The 17,465-nt window shown below is 43.5% G+C and overlaps 1 protein-coding gene and 1 long non-coding RNA gene across 2 annotated transcripts; both read left to right on the top strand.

Annotated features, from left to right (window-relative positions):
• Window positions 1-224: 224 nt before the first annotated feature.
• On the top strand, window positions 225-4,321 carry LOC115433196 (scavenger receptor cysteine-rich type 1 protein M130-like). Its single transcript, XM_030154480.1, has 6 exons — window positions 225-234; window positions 1,176-1,223; window positions 1,504-1,803; window positions 2,313-2,633; window positions 3,291-3,376; window positions 3,972-4,321. Exons 1-6 carry the CDS (start codon window positions 225-227, stop codon window positions 4,014-4,016), a joined length of 810 nt encoding a protein of 269 aa, XP_030010340.1. The 3' UTR covers window positions 4,017-4,321.
• A 6,541-nt stretch (window positions 4,322-10,862) lies between these two features.
• LOC115433454 (uncharacterized) lies at window positions 10,863-11,598 on the top strand. The gene is made up of 3 exons (XR_003937364.1): window positions 10,863-11,032; window positions 11,120-11,296; window positions 11,379-11,598. It is a non-coding gene; the product is annotated as an uncharacterized LOC115433454 (long non-coding RNA).
• Window positions 11,599-17,465: the final 5,867 nt, after the last annotated feature.

Raw genomic sequence — 17,465 nt, 5'->3', positions numbered from 1 at the left:
AATCAGGTTCAGTTATTTCTCATTGTATATTTGTGTCTCTTAGACTTATTTCTCTTCTACTTCCAGTCCATTTCCATTCATTCTTTACCTCTGTATGGACTGTTTTACATACATCTGGGATTCCTTCAGACATCTACTGCACAAACCAATTCCAGTATTAATTCATAGTCTCAAACATTTGACATTTTGCAAATCAACGTGTCAGTGATAGTCAATATTTGAAGATGTTCATAAGTCAGGCTGAAGGTTTTTGATATGAATCAGCTGTTTAAGTCAGTGTATACTTCTGTTCTCAGACACATTCTGATGTTTAGAATCGATTACATGAAGGCACGATTGTGAATCACTTCAATTTTATTTGATTCCTAATTTTTGTACATAGGTTCTTTGCTTTTTTGTCAGAATTCAGTTCAAGATTCTTTGCTGAGAATGAGATTCTTCATCCTGTTGAAATCAGCAAAGGCATGAAGTTTAGTGATTGACAGAGCAGACACATACCAGACAAATAACAGTTTGATCATCTATGAATAGTGTTGATCAGGCAGTGGGGGACAAAAGTCAAGATTATAACTATATATACACACACACACACATACACACATATTTACAGCTTGGTCCCCCCAGTTGTTAAATCCTATGTGCGCCCCTGCTGCAGAAGAAGCCTTTTAGCAGAATTAGAACATGCAGTAAATTGGAAATGACTAGATTGTGAACGTTCTAAGTGTTCTGGAAATATGGACAAAAGGACAAAGTCACACATATTTTCTGTCCTTTTTCTAGTCCTAGATCATAAAAAAGTGCAGGCGGTCCATTTTGGGCTGAGGGTTGAAAGGGTTCAGTTGTCCACCCTCACACTGCCGTCTGTCCAGGGGCTTTTGTGTCTTTAAACATGTGTGTGTGTTGTTGTGGGTCCACAGACTCTGTCAGACTGGTCCATGGTTCCAGTCTGTGTTCAGGCAGACTGGAGGTCCGCTCCAACTGGTCCTGGTCCTCCGTGTGTGAAGAGGATTTGGACCTGAACGACACCCAGGTGGTCTGTAGGGAGCTGGGCTGTGGGGCTCCTGGGCTCCTCCAGGGGGGGCTCTATGGAGAGGGGGAGGCTCCAGTCTGGACCAGTGAGCTCCAGTGTGAAGGAAATGAGTCTGTGGTCCTGGACTGTAGGAGGTCCAGCTCAGCTGGGAAGACCTGCTCACCTGGACCAGCTGCAGGACTCACCTGTACAGGTACCAAGGGGGCGTGGCTTTCATATGACAGACTTTTACAGGTACCAAGGGGGTGTGGCTTTCATATGACAGACTTTTACAGGTACCAAGGGGGCGTGGCTTTCATACAACAGACTTTTACAGGTACCAAGGGGGCGTGGCTTTCATACGACAGACTTTTACAGGTACCAAGGGGGCGTGGCTTTCATACACCAGACTTTTACAGGTACCAAGGGGGCGTGGCTTTCATCTGACAGTGTGTTTGTGTGACTCCTGTCTTTGTGTCTCTGCTCTGATCCAGGTGGGGTCAGGTTGGTGGGACAGCCGAGCCGCTGTGCTGGTACTTTGGAGATCCAACACCAGGGACACTGGAGACCAGTAGGAGACTACTATAAACTCTGGGACCTGAAGTCTGGATCTGCTGTGTGTCAGTATCTGGACTGTGGATCAGCTGTTTCAGTCGACAGAACAGATGATTCTCCACACAGACCTGTGTGGAGGGTCTCAGTTCCTTGTGTAAAGCTGACATCTGGACCCAGGGACTGTGTTGAACTATATGATCCCTCTAATCTCTCATCTGCTGTGGACGTGGTGTGTTCAGGTACAAACGGACACAAACTGTGTCTGAACTGAATTCTCAGTGACCAGATGGTTCTGACTCTGACGTTTAAAGTTCCATCGAATGAATCTGTTCATTTCATCAGTTGATTATTTTGTCTCAGTTCATTGTTTTTTCGGTCAAATGTGTCAAATATTGACCTTTGACCTTTGGAACGTCCAGATCCCAAATGAACGTCTTCATTTGGACCAGATGAGGCTAAAAACACAAACAGATTTCCCATTAGTCTCATTTAGGACAAAAGGACCAAATGTTGACATGTGAGACTGTAAAAGCACCACATGTGTGTCCTTTTTTACCCATAATGCCTTTGAAGGTCAGCTGTGCTCTAAATGAGCCATTCCTCCTGTTTTCATTGGTCAGTGTTCATCCCATCCCAAACTCCTGTGGATCAGATCCATCTGTGTCTCTGAGGAGGATGGATTCTCTGACTGCTTGTTTGTGCTCATGTGTGCTGCTTGGTCCAATCATGTCTCTGTGTGTGTGGACAGATCTGCTGCCTCAGCCCAACATCTCCCTGTCTGACGGGGTCTTTGAGGTCTACCGGCAGGGGTTCCGGGTGCTGGTGTTCTCCGACTTCACCGTCACCTGCTCCGTCCGACCGCAGTACCCGGGAGGCTCCTTCCGGCTGATCTCCGACACCGAGAAGCCCCTGAACCTCACCCTGCCGGCCGTCAATCACTCCGCCCACTTCCTGTTGTCCTCCATGGGCTACGCCCACCGAGGGAACTACACATGTGTTTATCACGTGGACGTTTATAACCGCAGCTTCACGTCGTCTCAGAGCCCCGCCCTCTATCTGACTGTGGGAGGTAACGTCAGGACAAACACACACAAAACACCCACAATGCATTTGGGTCAAATCTGATTTGTTTGTGTTGGTTCAGATTCACATTAAATGTGACTTCTGTCAGTTTGGAGTCTGAACTGAATGTGACCCTGAAGTGACCCACATGGACTAAAGAGGTCCTGAAGTGACCCACATGGACTAAAGAGGTCCTGATGGAATACCAGACCATGCAGACAGTGATCTGATGACAGTGGTCTGGGTCAGATGTAGGACCACATATGACAGTGGACTGGGTCAGATTTAGGACCACATATGACAGTGGTCTGGGTCAGATGTAGGACCACATATGACAGTGGTCTGGGTCAGATTTAGGACCACATATGACAGTGGTCTGGGTCAGATGTAGGACCACATATGACAGTGGTGTGGCTCAGATCAGTGCTGTTCAGACTGTGTGTACCAGATCAGATCCAGGTCACATATGGACACATTTCCCTTCAGTCTCAGTCAGACTCAGAATCCCACTGAGCTCAGCACAAACATCCTCATGATGTAATCCATTCTCTGGTTAATTTTCCAGTTTTCCATTTGGAGCCCAGACCTGATGCTTGTTGTTGTTGTTGTTGTTGTTGTTGTTGTTGTTGTTGTTGTTGTTGTTGTTGTTGTTGTTGTGTTTCAGACTTGGTGACAAATCTGATCATCAGGGTGGTTGTGGTCCACTTCCTCCTGATCACAGGGACCATCTGCCTCTTCTTCTACTGTCGGGTCAGTTCACAGCTTTATTCAACACTAACACACTTCAACACTGACATGGGACGCTTCTGCCAAACTGGGTTTACCTCCAACATCTGACACATGTTTGTGCAGGTTTACCAGACTCATGGTGTGGACCAGACCACCACAGAAGAACCACTGAGAACGGAAGAACAGCTGAGAGCATAAGAACGGACCTGAACCCATAACGGAATAACTTATTATCTTATTGTCCTGCTAAAAAAATTCTTTGCAAATGTAATAACTGAGGTAATAACGAAAACTATATGAATAAAACTGTATTTAAGTTTGATTTATTAGAGACAACTGGGATCACATCACAGAGAGAGAGAGAGAGAGAGAGAGAGAGAGAGAGAGAGATTTTTTTTTACCAGGCCAATAACGTTCGGCCAAAAGTTTTCCGTTCTCGGTGGTTCTTCCGTTCTCTGTGGTTCTTCCGTTCTCGGTGGTTCTTCTGTTCTCAGTCAGATAACTTTCAGATCCGTCCCATGTCAGCAGGATTTTCCTGATCAGCTGATTGGATTGACTGATTGAATGGACTGAACATGAGTGACAGCAGCACATGATGATCACATGTTTGTTCCAGGCCAGGGGGGGGCGGAGCCGACTGAAGGCACGCAACACACCATGAGAGACACCGACACAGTCTACGAACACAGTCTACGAACACAGTCTACGACCACAGTCTACGAACACAGACTACGACCACAGTCTACGAACACAGTCTACGAACACAGTCTACGAACACAGTCTACAAACACAGTCTACGTCCACGTCCTCGTCCATCCTGCAGAATAGTTGTGTGTGTTGTTTGTGTCCCAGTCCCAGTTCTGGTCCTGGAGTCCTGGTCCGGTCTGAATGTTCAGTGTGTTTGTGTTTCAGCGGTTCCTGGTTCTTCTTGGACTTGGACTCGTACCTGTTCGGTCCTGGGTTAGGGTTGGGGTTCTTGGACTTAGACTCGGACCTGTTCAGTCCTGGGTTAGGGTTGGGGTTCTTGGACTTGGACTCGGACCTGTTCAGTCCTGGGTTAGGGTTGGGGTTCTCGGACTTGGACTCGGACCTGTTCAGTCCTGGGTTAGGGTTGGGGTTCTCGGACTTGGACTCGGACCTGTTCAGTCCTGGGTTAGGGTTGGGGTTCTTGGACTTGGACTCGGACCTGTTCAGTCCTGGGTTAGGGTTGGGGTTCTCGGACTTGGACTCGGACCTGTTCAGTCCTGGGTTAGGGTTGGGGTTCTCGGACTTGGACTGGGACCTGTTCAGTCCTGGGTTAGGGTTGGGGTTCTCGGACTTGGACTGGGACCTGTTCAGTCCTGGGTTAGGGTTGGGGTTCTTGGACTTGGACTCAGACCTGTTCAGTCCTGGGTTAGGGTTGGGGTTCTTGGACTTGGACTGGGACCTGTTCAGTCCTGGGTTAGGGTTGGGGTTCTTGGACTTGGACTGGGACCTGTTCAGTCCTGGGTTAGGGTTGGGGTTCTTGGACTCAGACCTGTTCAGTCCTGGGTTAGGGTTGGGGTTCTTGGACTTGGACTGGGACCTGTTCAGTCCTGGGTTAGGGTTGGGGTTCTTCAGGTTCCCTTTTGTCTCTGTTCATATCTGAGGTATTTTTTTGGACTTCTTGTATGATTTGGTTTTGTCGCTGCCTCACTGTGCTTTTGTTTTCATGTGAAGCAGATTGAATGTGAGCTGCAGACAGATATGTGAGTTTTGGATGGACACATTTACAACATGTGTCTGTGATTCAATTCCCTTTAAGACTTTTTAGGGATGGAACCAGATGAACATTTCAGATCACAGTTATTGGGACTAAAATTATCACAGTTCTCATTATTATCGTGGTGTTGTTGAAATTGTGCTGAAAATGTTCAAAAAGTACGAATACACACACTGAAAGAATTGAACCAAGTTGGATTTTGAAAAAAACAAAACAAAAATACAAATCCAGTAACAGTCCCACTGTCCCTTCTGTGTCAGAAACATTCACATATTAACCCTTAGTGGTCTGAGTCCATTCTGTCTGTTTTTCAGTCCTTTTGGTTTGGCCTTTATATACTATAGAAACAAATGTTTACTATACCCATGTTTGGATCTGTTTTTTCAGCACAACTTCATCTATTTCATCTGTCTGTTATTTTTTCACTGTAACCTACTATAAAAACACAAAAGGACAAAAAAACACACAACAAAATAAAATTCAGTTTGAAAAATGTGTATACTTCATTGCATAAATAACACACAGATGTTTAACGAACCTTTTCACAGACTTTAAAAGTGAATATTGGTTCAAATATTAGGTACAGAAAATTAAAATTGTAATAAATTAAAACTCTACTCAAATATTTGACATTAACGCAGATCTGTCCATCGGGTTTTTTCCCCTAAAAGTGCGTTAATCAAACACAGTTATCATGAGAATTAGAATTTAAACAGTAAAACTAACTGTCTGTGATTTTACTGCAGTTTATGGTTCTACCAGTAACAGCTGTTTTTATTCTGTATGATGCTTTTATTTTGACAGTTGTGTTTTTATTCTGTATGATGCTTTTATTTTGACAGTTGTTTTTATTCATTATGATGCTTTTATTTTGACAGTTGTGTTTTTATTCTGTATGATGCTTTTATTTTGACAGTTGTGTTTTTATTCATTATGATGCTTTTATTTTGACAGTTGTGGTTTTATTCATTGTGATGCTTTTATTTTGACAGTTGTGTTTTTATTCTTTTTATGCTTTTATTTTGAAAGTTGTTTTTTTTTTTAATTCTGCATGATGCTTTTATTTTGACAGTTGTGGTTTTATTCATTATGATGCTTTTATTTTGACAGTTGTGGTTTTAGTCATTGTGATGCTTTTATTTTGACAGTTGTGTTTTTATTCGGTGTGATGCTTTTATTTTGACAGTTGTGTTTTTTAAGTCATTTAAGACAAACATACACAGGAAACAGGCTGTACTTTTCTTTCCTCCTTTTCTTTTCTTCCATTTCCTTTTCTTTCCTCTCCTTCTCTTTTGTTTTCTTACCTTTTCTTTTTTGTTCTTTTCTTTCCTATTCATTCTTTTTCTTTCCAGTCATTTCCTTTTCTGTTCTTTTCTTTCTTTTTTTTCCCTTTCCTTTTCTCACCCTCTTCTTTCTGTTTCTGTTTTTTTTTTCTTTCCTCTTCTTTCTCTTCCTTTTCTTTTCCTACCCTTTCTTTTCTTTCCTTTTCTTTCCTCTCCTTTTCTTTCCTTTCCTTTTCTTACCTTTTCTTTCCTTTCCTCTCCTCTCCTCCTCTTCTCTCCTCTCCTCTCCTCTTCTTTCCTCTCCTCTCCTCTCCTCTTCTTTCCTCTCCTCTCTTCTCCTCTCCTTTCCTCTCCTCTCCTCTTCTCTCCTCTCCTCTTCTTTCCTCTCCTCTTCTCTCCTCTCCTTTCCTCTCCTTTCCTCTCCTCTTCTCTCCTCTTCTTTCCTCTCCTCTTCTCTCCTCTCCTTTCCTCTCCTTTCCTCTTCTCTCCTCTCCTCTTCTTTCCTCTCCTCTCCTCTCCTTTCCTCTCCTCTCCTTTCCTCTCCTCTCCTCTCCTGTTCTTTCCTCTCCTCTTCTCTCCTCTCCTCTTCTTTCCTCTCCTCTCCTCTCCTGTTCTTTCCTCTCCTCTCCTCTCCTTTCCTCTCCTCTCCTCCTCTCCTCTTCTCTCCTCTCCTCTTCTTTCCTCTCCTCTCCTCTTCTCTCCTCTCCTCTTCTTTCCTCTCCTCTCCTCTCCTGTTCTTTCCTCTCCTCTTCTCTCCTCTCCTCTTCTTTCCTCTCCTCTCCTCTCCTGTTCTTTCCTCTCCTCTCCTCTCCTTTCCTCTCCTCTCCTCCTCTCCTCTTCTCTCCTCTCCTCTCCTCTCCTCTCCTCTTCTTTACTCTTCTTTCCTCTCCTCTCCTTTCCTCTCCTCTTCTTTCCTCTTCTTTTCTGTGAAATGAGTCCCAGTTCTTTGTCATCTGTTTTTTTCCTCTTCCTCTTCTTTCCTCTCCTCTTCTTTCCTCTCCTCTCCTTTCCTCTCCTCTCCTCTTCTTTCCTCTCCTCTCCTTTCCTCTTCTCTCCTCTCCTTTCCTCTCCTCTTCTTTCCTCTTCTTTTCTGTCAAATGAGTCCCAGTTCTTTGTCATCTGTTTTTTTCCTCTTCCTCTCTTTCCCACACATGGAAATCCAAACAGCGTCACTCCCACAGTAAAACTGTCAAATGTTCCCATCCAACCTGTTTGGAATGAGAACCCAGTGGAACCCAAACCCACTTCCACCTAAATGGACTCATTGCTTGTTTGTCAGTCAGTTCCAAACAGGACTCATCCGTATAAAGGCTGTTGTGCTTTCAAGTGTCACACCTTCAGTCTGTTTCTGTTCCACTTCTTCAATCAGCTGATGGGACTTGTGGATCTTCTGAACTTTGGAACCATTCCTTTCATTTGATGGAACACATGTTCCCCACTTTCCTCTGTCCATTCACTTCTCTCAACCTTTCACTCCTTCATCTCCAGAACATACAGTGTGTTTGGATCCACCAAATGGACTCAACCTGCAACTCATCTGAAGAAAAAACACTGTTTTCCTCCAGTTTGGAGACAACTTTTCCCAACATTTTCAACTATGATCTCAAACATTTGGCATTTTTCAGTCCGAACCAAGGATTTTTATAGATTTAATAGAAAACAATTATTCATATTATTTTGTGACAACCTGGAAGTTGCCCCAAACACACACACACACACACTCCGTAACATGCATATTAGCCGCTGGATCCACCCCGGAAATGGTCGCCACGGCATCAACACCTGATTCGCCCGAAGTTGGCAGCAGTTTTTAAATACCGCCCCCCCCCCCCCCCCCCCCCCCATATTCGCATTCGGAGGTGCGTTCGTGGACAAGTCGGCACGGAAGCGTCGGAGCGACAGCTCGTTAGTAGAGACAAACAGTATGGTAGTTAATCCTGTTTACAATTCTGCTCATCTCCGTCCGTTTTCTCCCTCGTTCATCACAATCATCCAGCCACTGCAGCAAGACAGTCATCCTCTCATCCCAGCAAACCAGCAGCAATAACCCGGACTGGATTACCGACTGACTGGACTGGACTGACTGACTGCGACTATTGGAGTGTGTGAGTAAATTAAGTTTTTTTTTTTTTGCTCTCTTGTTTTTTTTTTCTAAACCCCGAATGAAACTGTGCTCTTGTTTTTTTTTAAATGAATTGAAGTGAACTGAAATTTTTTTTTTTCCTTTTTGATAAACTGAAAACCCGGAGTGGAATTTTTTTGTTTAAATGGACTGAACTGTTTTTTTTGTTACTTTCTTCTTTCAAAAGACTGGTAAATTGTGGAAAATTTAAGTTTGAATTTTTGCTTGGTTGGTGGATTTTGTTGAGTTTGGACTTTGGGGGGGGGGGGGGGGGGGGGGGGGGGGGGGCAACTGTGGGTTTGAATTTGTGTGAATTTTTTTATAATCATTGTTTAATACATGACTTTGAATTTTAAATGGTTTAAAGGTGTGCTTTCTTTTCTTTGTCATTTAATGTGTGGGGTGTGAGTTTAATTAAAAGTCACATCCTTTGTGTGGTTTGAGACTCAAGCAAAAGACTGACTTAAACTGACTAACCTAACGTCTTATATATCAGGAGAGAGACCTGGCTGGCACCCCTAAATATCAATATAATAAAATAATATAAATTAAAGCATCAAACTCAGACTGTCACAATTTCATCTTTTTTTTTAATCCACTTTATTGATGAACCATAATAGTTCAAACAGGACAGGTAACACTAGGAGCATCTAATGAAAGTGGATCCATAAACAGTTTGGATTCAAACTCAAAGTTTATCGTCAGGAATATTTTTCAAGAATTTGTGAATGTGAAGATGAAATTTCCTTGAAAAAAAAAAAAAACATTTCCAGAAATGTAGTGAGTGTTTGAGCAGTGAAAGTGCAGCGACAGCAGCAGATGGGACATGAGCATCACTAACCTGTGTCCTTCTGAAAGTGGAGCTCCAGGATACCAGGGCTGGTCTCCAGGATCTGCTCTGTCTGCACTCTAGGAGCCTGTTTTCTTCCTCCTCTTCTTCACTGTTGGAGGTGTTTGGGTCCTCCTCTGTATGTGTCTGCTCAGCTTCACTGTTATTCTCCAGGTTGACAAAGGAGGACAAAAACATGTAAAGGACAGACGTCTGTATGTGCGCTCAGCTGTGATCTGACAAATGTCAAGTGAACACAAAAAACTAGGAGACAATTAGAGCAAGGGCTTTTCTGAACCGGGGAACAGGGGCGCCGCGCCCTCATACTTTCTGCTAGCGCCCCCTTACTGAAATTCCCTTTTTTTTTTTTTTTTTTACCCCAAAGCTCACAGTTACGCCGTACACTTATAGCTACATGCAACACAGTACTTACACAACATGTAATCTTTCCAAAAACAATCTTTTCCCGGTGAAACTACCACAGTAACAACACATGACCATGTGCCCGGTCATCAAAAACCATAGAATTATTCCAAAACTATGGTAAACATAGTAGGCAGACCGTCTGACCGTTCAAAACAACATGAATTGGCGTCTTTTCAGACCGTGGCGCCATCTTGTTTCCCTTCCTTTCTCGTGACGTAGCTTCCCTCACGACATTTGAAATGAGGCTGAGGCTACATATGAGGTCAGCTGACTTTCCAAATGACAGTTGTCCAGACTAAATGACCTTTCACCCACCGACGCAGGAGCTTTGACAGAAGAAGTTTGCCAGTTGTTTTGTTGATACTCGGGCCCACTGTGCAACAAGTTGGAACATTGACTGTGTTATTTCAGACTGTTGTCCAGGGGCCTGTTTCACCAAACCAGGATTCCGTCATCCAGGATGACTGACTAAGCCGCGCTCAACGAATCCAAAACATGGGAGTCCAGCCTTAATCGGTTTCACAAAGACCAAGCCAGGATGAACGGACACGGATTCATCAGCAGGTGGAACTCATCCTGGATAAGTGCGCGCACCGGATCCCTTAAACAGACCCCGACATCGATCGCAGATTCACCGATCCACCGTGGCAACGCGAGCGGCGTACTGTTCCCCCTCTGAGGCAGAGCTACTCATGGAAGCGTACGAGGAGGTGAAGGACATAATTACAAAGAAAGGAAACACCGCCACAGTAAGAAAACAACCTGAGAAAGAGTGGCAAAGCATTGTAGACCGCCTGAATGTGTAAGTAGTGCACAAATACACACCCACTGCTTCGCTGAAACCGTCGCAATCACAACCCAAATAGTTTATCAGCATCTCCGAAAGTTGTACTATCATTACGAATCAGAGGAAACTGGATGTGAGAGTGTGTAAATGGAACTATATGAGACTGGAGAACTGTGATGAATAAATGAACTCACTGACGTCTTTGACTGACCTTTGGGATAAAGACATCCAATGACTCATCATCTTCCCTTATGTTTAATCTGTGTGTGTGTGTGTGTGTGTGTGTGTGTGTGTGTGTGTGTGTGTGTGTGTGTGTGTGTGTGTGTGTGTGTATGAATGAATGTATATGTGTATGAATGTATGTGTCTGTGTGCATGTATGTATGAATTTATATGTGTGTGTATGTGTGCATGTATAGATCCAACATGACTGGGCCAAAACGCACATGGCAGCAAGTCCCAGTAAAATACAAGAACATCCTGCAGACTGGTAAGTGCCTTGACCAATACCCAAAAACACACAAGTACACATAGTTCCCAGAAGGCGTCTGCTCACACAGTGTCTGTAATGTTTTAGCTGTCAAAAAGAAAACCCACCAGCAGGGTACGGGTGCTGGGTCACCAACAGCTGACCTCACCTCAGCAGAGGACATGGCTTTGGCCCAGAACAAAGGCAGGCCTGTGTTGGAGGGGATCCCTGGGGGGACAGACCCATACATGTGTCCCTCCCAAGATGCCACCTGCTTCATACAAGGTACATTCTTCCATCTGTACATGGGACATAATCCATTCATATCAGATCCATGTGGACTGTCTGACTTTGGATTTCCTTGCAGTTTCTGGTGGCACCGTCACACTGTTGGACCCACCGACACCAGGGTCACCAACACATACGTTAGACGATGCTGATCCAGTGAGTACTCCATCAAAGGCATACTGTAGGCTTGGCGTGGCTCGTTTACGATCTTCAATAAGAATCCCATTAAATGTGATGGGGTGAAGGCACCAGTGGAGCAGCAGCAGCAGCAGATGAGGAGACCAGCTCTGTGGATTCCAGGAGGGACGAGGTATCATGTCAGGCTTTTGGAGGTATCATTCAGTCTACAATGGTGAGAAGTCATTACTTTGTACCCACACAGTATCCCCTTTCTGTAACAGGACCCAGATGTTGTACAGGGAGAAGGCCAGCCTGGCAACACAGTGACTATTCATGGAAGGACGTTGCTGTTCGGCACATTGCCCACTGTGCTAACTGTTATGTGTTCACAGAACTCCCAAGCAATCAGACGGTTGTATGCCGACCATCGCCGGCGGCAAATACAACTGACTGAATTGGATATCCAGTACAAAACAAAAAAAAGATGGACAACCTCACACTGGACGCAGAAATAAAAAAAAGAGGATGTGAAGAAAATTGGAGCTGGAAATCCAAAAACTTGAGCGGGAGGTGAGTTCTGCCTTCAATGCACTGTATGGCAACTGGAACACAAACACTGTATTAGTCATGAGTTTCCTTTCCTCCATCAGCTCCGAGAGGACACAGATTAATAGATTCAAATCAGAGTTCAAATGGAATTTTGGTGGTGTGTGTGTGTTCAATGTATGCACAGTTAGGGTTACCATAGAGACGACACTAGGCACACAGATGATGGAATCTGTCTTCCTACCTAAGTGCTGTGATTGGTTAGAAGTTGAAAGGCCGGCTGTATTATTAAGGCCAGAAGAAAGGCACATAATGTACCCTAAAATGCAGTTCCTCAGATATATCCAAACACCTTATGGCAGTAAAAAGTGAGTGTAGGGAACAGTTTTAATAGTCATCATGAATCATCAGTTCTTTCAGGTAGTAGGTAACATGAGAACTAAATCAGCAGCTTGTGAGGTGTGAGGGTGTAAAGGTGTTCCTCGTAAAGTCAAGTGAGCCAATAGCCAATAGAAAGAGCCAAAATGTTGTGCTCCTCCTGCTCTAACAATGGCGTGCCCATTCCTACAAGAGGTGATTGATGAAGAAGCAATCTTGCTCAGGAGAGCCTTCAGGTCAGAGAGGGTCTTCAGGGAGCGCTCAGACCCACTGCACTTTTCTGATGACCACCTATATGAAAGCTCTAGGTTTTCAGCAGATGGCATCAGATATCTGTGCAGACTGCTGGGGGGGGGGGGCGTGCAGAGCAACTGAGCAAGGCCATAATGTGCCGCACAATAAGGAGTGTGTGTCTGACTATCACAGCAATGTCAGATGTCTTCATCTCCTTCCCTGGCCACAGAAGACTCCACCACATCAAAGAGGAGTTTTCCAGGATTGCAGGTACCAGACACTACAAATGACAAATGACCTATGACTATGTGAACAGTCACAGTAGGAGACTCATGGCTTTGTGTTACAGGTTTCCACAATGTCACTGGTGCGTTGGACTGCACTCACATACAGATCAAATCTCCTCAGGCGCCCAGGAGGCAGATTTTGTGAATAGGAAATCCTTTCACAGTGTTAATGTTCAGGTGAACAGGATGTTTTTGATGTTGTTAGTGAAGGAACACTGCACTGCTTGTGATGTGCACTGATTGGTTTAATAGTCTTCATCTTCTCATTTCAGATGGTCTGCAGTGCTGACTGTCTCATCAGCGGTGTTGTGGCTAAGTGGCCTGGCTCAGTCCATGACTCCCGAGTCTATGGGACCTCTGGAATCTATCAGCGCCGATCACAGGGTGAGCCACACAACCTCTGTTCAGAACCACTGTTTACATGAGATCTGTGTCCAGAATGTGACTGTGGTTCTGAGGCTGTGATGCAGAGTTTTTTGGTTGACAGGTGAATTCTCTGGTGTGTTTCTGGGGGACAGGGGGTCTGCCTGCCAGCCTTTTCTCCTGACCCCATACACAGACCCCCAGGAAGCACAGCGGGCCGACAGTCATGCCCAGACCAGGACGAGGGCCAGGACTGAAATGACCTTTGACCTCCTGAAGGAACGCTTTCAATGTCTTGACCACCTAAGGGTCAGCCCTTTGAGGTCATGTGACATCACTGTGGCCTGTGCTGTCCTCCACAATGTGGCCTGACTGAGGAAGGAGAGGGCCCCCAGAGTCCCGTCACACATGGACTGGGACCATCCTGCCATTTTCCCCCATGATGACAGTGGTCGGCGGGTCAGGGACCAACATGTGTTCAGTTATTTTAGTTAACATGGATGATTTCCCCCCAGAAGAGCTGGAGGAGGTGTCTGGTGAGAGCCAAGTCTGGGCATCCCTGCTTAGACTGTTACACCTGAGACCCAGCCCCAGAAGAAGCAGAAGATAATGGATGGATGGATGGATGGATGGATGGATGGATGGATGGATGGATGGAGGGATGGATGGATGCTTTTACTTGAAGTTAACAAATGTCCTGCAGTGGCAGAGGAATTTGTGTTTCCTTGTTCTTCAGTTTGAAGTGATTTGGCCTCTTATGATGTTTGTGTTTTATACTGGGTTACAGGAGGAGACTGCATCCATTCATTTGTCTGTTCATTTTTTGTGTATGGATTTGTCCTGCATTTCTTTCAGTGTACAGACATGTATTTCTTTCAGTGTACAGACATGTACATTTCTTTCAGTGTACAGACATGTACATTTCTTTCAGTGTACAGACATGTATTTCTTTCAGTGTACAGACATGTACATTTCTTTCAGTGTACAGACATGTATTTCTTTCAGTGTACAGACACGTACATTTCTTTCAGTGTACAGACATGTATTTCTTTCAGTGTACAGACATGTACATTTCTTTCAGTGTACAGACATGTACATTTCTTTCAGTGTACAGACATGTATTTCTTTCAGTGTACAGACATGTACATTTCTTTCAGTGTACAGACATGTACATTTCTTTCAGTGTACAGACATGTATTTCTTTCAGTGTACAGACATGTACATTTCTTTCAGTGTACAGACATGTATTTCTTTCAGTGTACAGACATGTACATTTCTTTCAGTGTACAGACATGTATTTCTTTCAGTGTACAGACATGTACATTTCTTTCAGTGTACAGACATGTGGGCTGTATTCTCCCTTTGAATGTGGGTTTATTCTTCTGTCGTGTTCTGTTCTTTCTCTCTTGTACAGTCACTGTGACTTCAGTTTTAAAGGAGCTGATGGTTTTACTTGCTTTGACTGATCCTTATTCAATAAAGGAACATCATGTTAGTTTTTGTGTATTTATATTTATATAACATTTATAGTCTATGGGAAACTGTCAGTTACCTACACTGTAACAAATTTTACCGTTAAATAACAGTAAAATACTGTCAGCTAGAGTTGGCAGCATGCTACTGTTATTCTACAGTATCTCTACTGTAATCTACAACTACAGTTTCTTACTGTAAAAAGTATTACAGTACTGGGCTGTAAATAATGTTCCTTTTACAGTCAAATACTGTTAGCCACAGTTGCTGCATTTTACAGTAACTACTGTATTCCAAGAAACAATATATTACTGTAAAATGTATTTAATGTAATATTTACAGTATAACACAGCAAAAAGCTAGGATTTTAACATTTCAAATTACATTTGAAAATACAAAATCATGAACATTGCCAGAAAAAGCTCAAACAAGAGCTGACCTTATAACATGAGCTTTTCTTAAATTCACTGCAACAGCAGCAGCATTGTGATGAAGCTTGGTTGGAGGCCTTCACAGACTACATGGCTTTGAATGCTCATCATCCAACTTCCAGATGTGACTTCATCACCTGCAACTGATGGAGACAAGAACTGAGGTTCATGTCCCAAAACAGGATCAGATATAATGTTTACCCAGAACCTATGGAGTCACTGTAAGGTCTGAAAACTGGTTATGATGAACCCAAAATTCTGAGTCATACATTTATTCTGTACTTTTTTCGTACTTTATTTAAATTTGGTATCATAAGTTCTACTGCTACCACTTAGGGCTGTTGTCTTACAGTGGTAGACACTGTCATGGAAGGACAAAAGCAGGTATTTTATTCCTCAGATACAGACAGACAGCTAACAGACAGACTGAATGACAGACACACACACACACACACACACACACACACGTACACATACACACACTTCCAGCAGTATTAGTGTGGGACTGGCTGGAGGGTCAGGGTGAGCTCAGGATCAGCTGCAGTGGAACACATTTGGACAATGGGAGATCACTGATGAATGACACTGTGTTTACAGAGCTGTAAAGCATACACACATTCAATAATGCTACACATCCTATACAAACTGACCACACAGAGGGAAACATTAGCCTGAGTCACTTACTTTATTCAAACAGTGGTTAACTATCTGTTAATATGGATGTCCGAGTTAGTAAATTCCACTTTACAGATTTAAAGTCTTTTAAATGTAACCCTGGGGCAGTGAAAACCACACAAACTGACACTGTTTAGTTTAACTGTGTCCACTTCACAGCTAGCATGTATGCTTCAGCTTACATTAGCTGCATGTTAGCTACATAAGGCTAACACCCCAAATATGAAGCAGTATTACACCGCCTGTTACACCGCCTGTTACACCGCACAAGTTGCATTCGGTGTGAACGTGGTTTATGGAGGTAATTTAATGTTTAATGAACCCCAAATGCCACAGCATGGGGACAGTTCCACTGATAAAATCCCATTTATCTGATAAATGACCAACTGGAGCAGGATGGAGCGATGGCAGTGGAGGTAGAAGGATGAAAGCATCAGGTGGCCTCTGTTCCACTGCTGGATGGTCCAGGGGGAAAAGAGTGTTTTTTTTCTGTATTTATTTGTTCCTTCTTTTTCGTAAAAGAACCACTAACCTTTGATGCAGCCAGTCTATAGTTGACACTGGTTAGATTGAATCTTTTTCTAAATGAGCTGGTGGGACTTGATGCCAGATGACTTTGTTCAGAGCAGTTCTGGGTGGACAGCAGTGGAGGAACTGAAGAAAAGACTGGAGAATACTGTCACATTTAGCAGGAGCTGACTGTTTTACATTTACTCCTTACAGACCTCAGTATTTACAGCATTATACTGGATTTACAAAGAACTATGATACTGTACAAAATGTACTGTTTTTTTACAGTAGTTTGTTACAGTGTATTGTATATTGAGGAACTGTATAAATGTGTCACACATTGATGTTTGACCACTAATTCACATGTTTTGACAGGATGTCAGCAAAGAAATCCTTACAGAGGACTCTGCTCGTCATATCATGAAGATCGTTGTCATCCACACAGCAGAGGAAGAGCGCACCCCTCTGAAAGTCCTGATCATCATGGAGGAAGAAGAGGTTTGGGACACCTGCAGAAGTGTGCTAAAGCCTTTCCTTCTGCTCATGGACTTTATCTATGCCATGAACTGGACTTATCCACCCAAGCTGAAATACACATTTGATGTCCTCAACATGTTTCCCACAGTTCAGTCTTTGCACAAAAAGCTTTTCATGTTATTGTTTGTATGCAAGTGGGTTTAACTTGTATTTCAACAGAAATACATGTTAGCTAATAATGAGAAGTCAATACAACACACAACATGCAACGCAGCATGATGCAAAACACAACACACAAATGAGACAACACAGGACGCACAATACAACGCCAAACACAATATACAACATGACAAACAACAATATGATGCATGACATGAAAGCCACTCACAGGAAGTGTTAGTGGTTCTTATTGGTTTGAACTGGTGTGGATGGTAATGGCAAGAGTGTTGACTTCAATGTTTTCAGGATGCACCATTTTACAAAATGAGCCTCCTTTGCTAGTTATTGTGCAACTTCCCTCAGATATTCAGCAGTGTCTGAAGCTGTAACATAAGCCTTAATCAGAACTGATCTGTAGTGGGTTGACTGCTTCACTGAGAACAGAATTATGAACTATTTGAAAGGATAGTCTTGTTGTGAAGTGGAATCATTATACCACTGTTTTCTTCTGTT

The sequence above is a fragment of the Sphaeramia orbicularis genome, chromosome 14 (assembly GCF_902148855.1).
Source record: "Sphaeramia orbicularis chromosome 14, fSphaOr1.1, whole genome shotgun sequence".
NCBI classification, from domain to species: Eukaryota; Metazoa; Chordata; class Actinopteri; order Kurtiformes; family Apogonidae; genus Sphaeramia; species Sphaeramia orbicularis.
The sequence above is the reverse complement of the archived record's forward strand: the minus strand, read 5'-3'. Positions and strand labels throughout refer to the sequence as shown.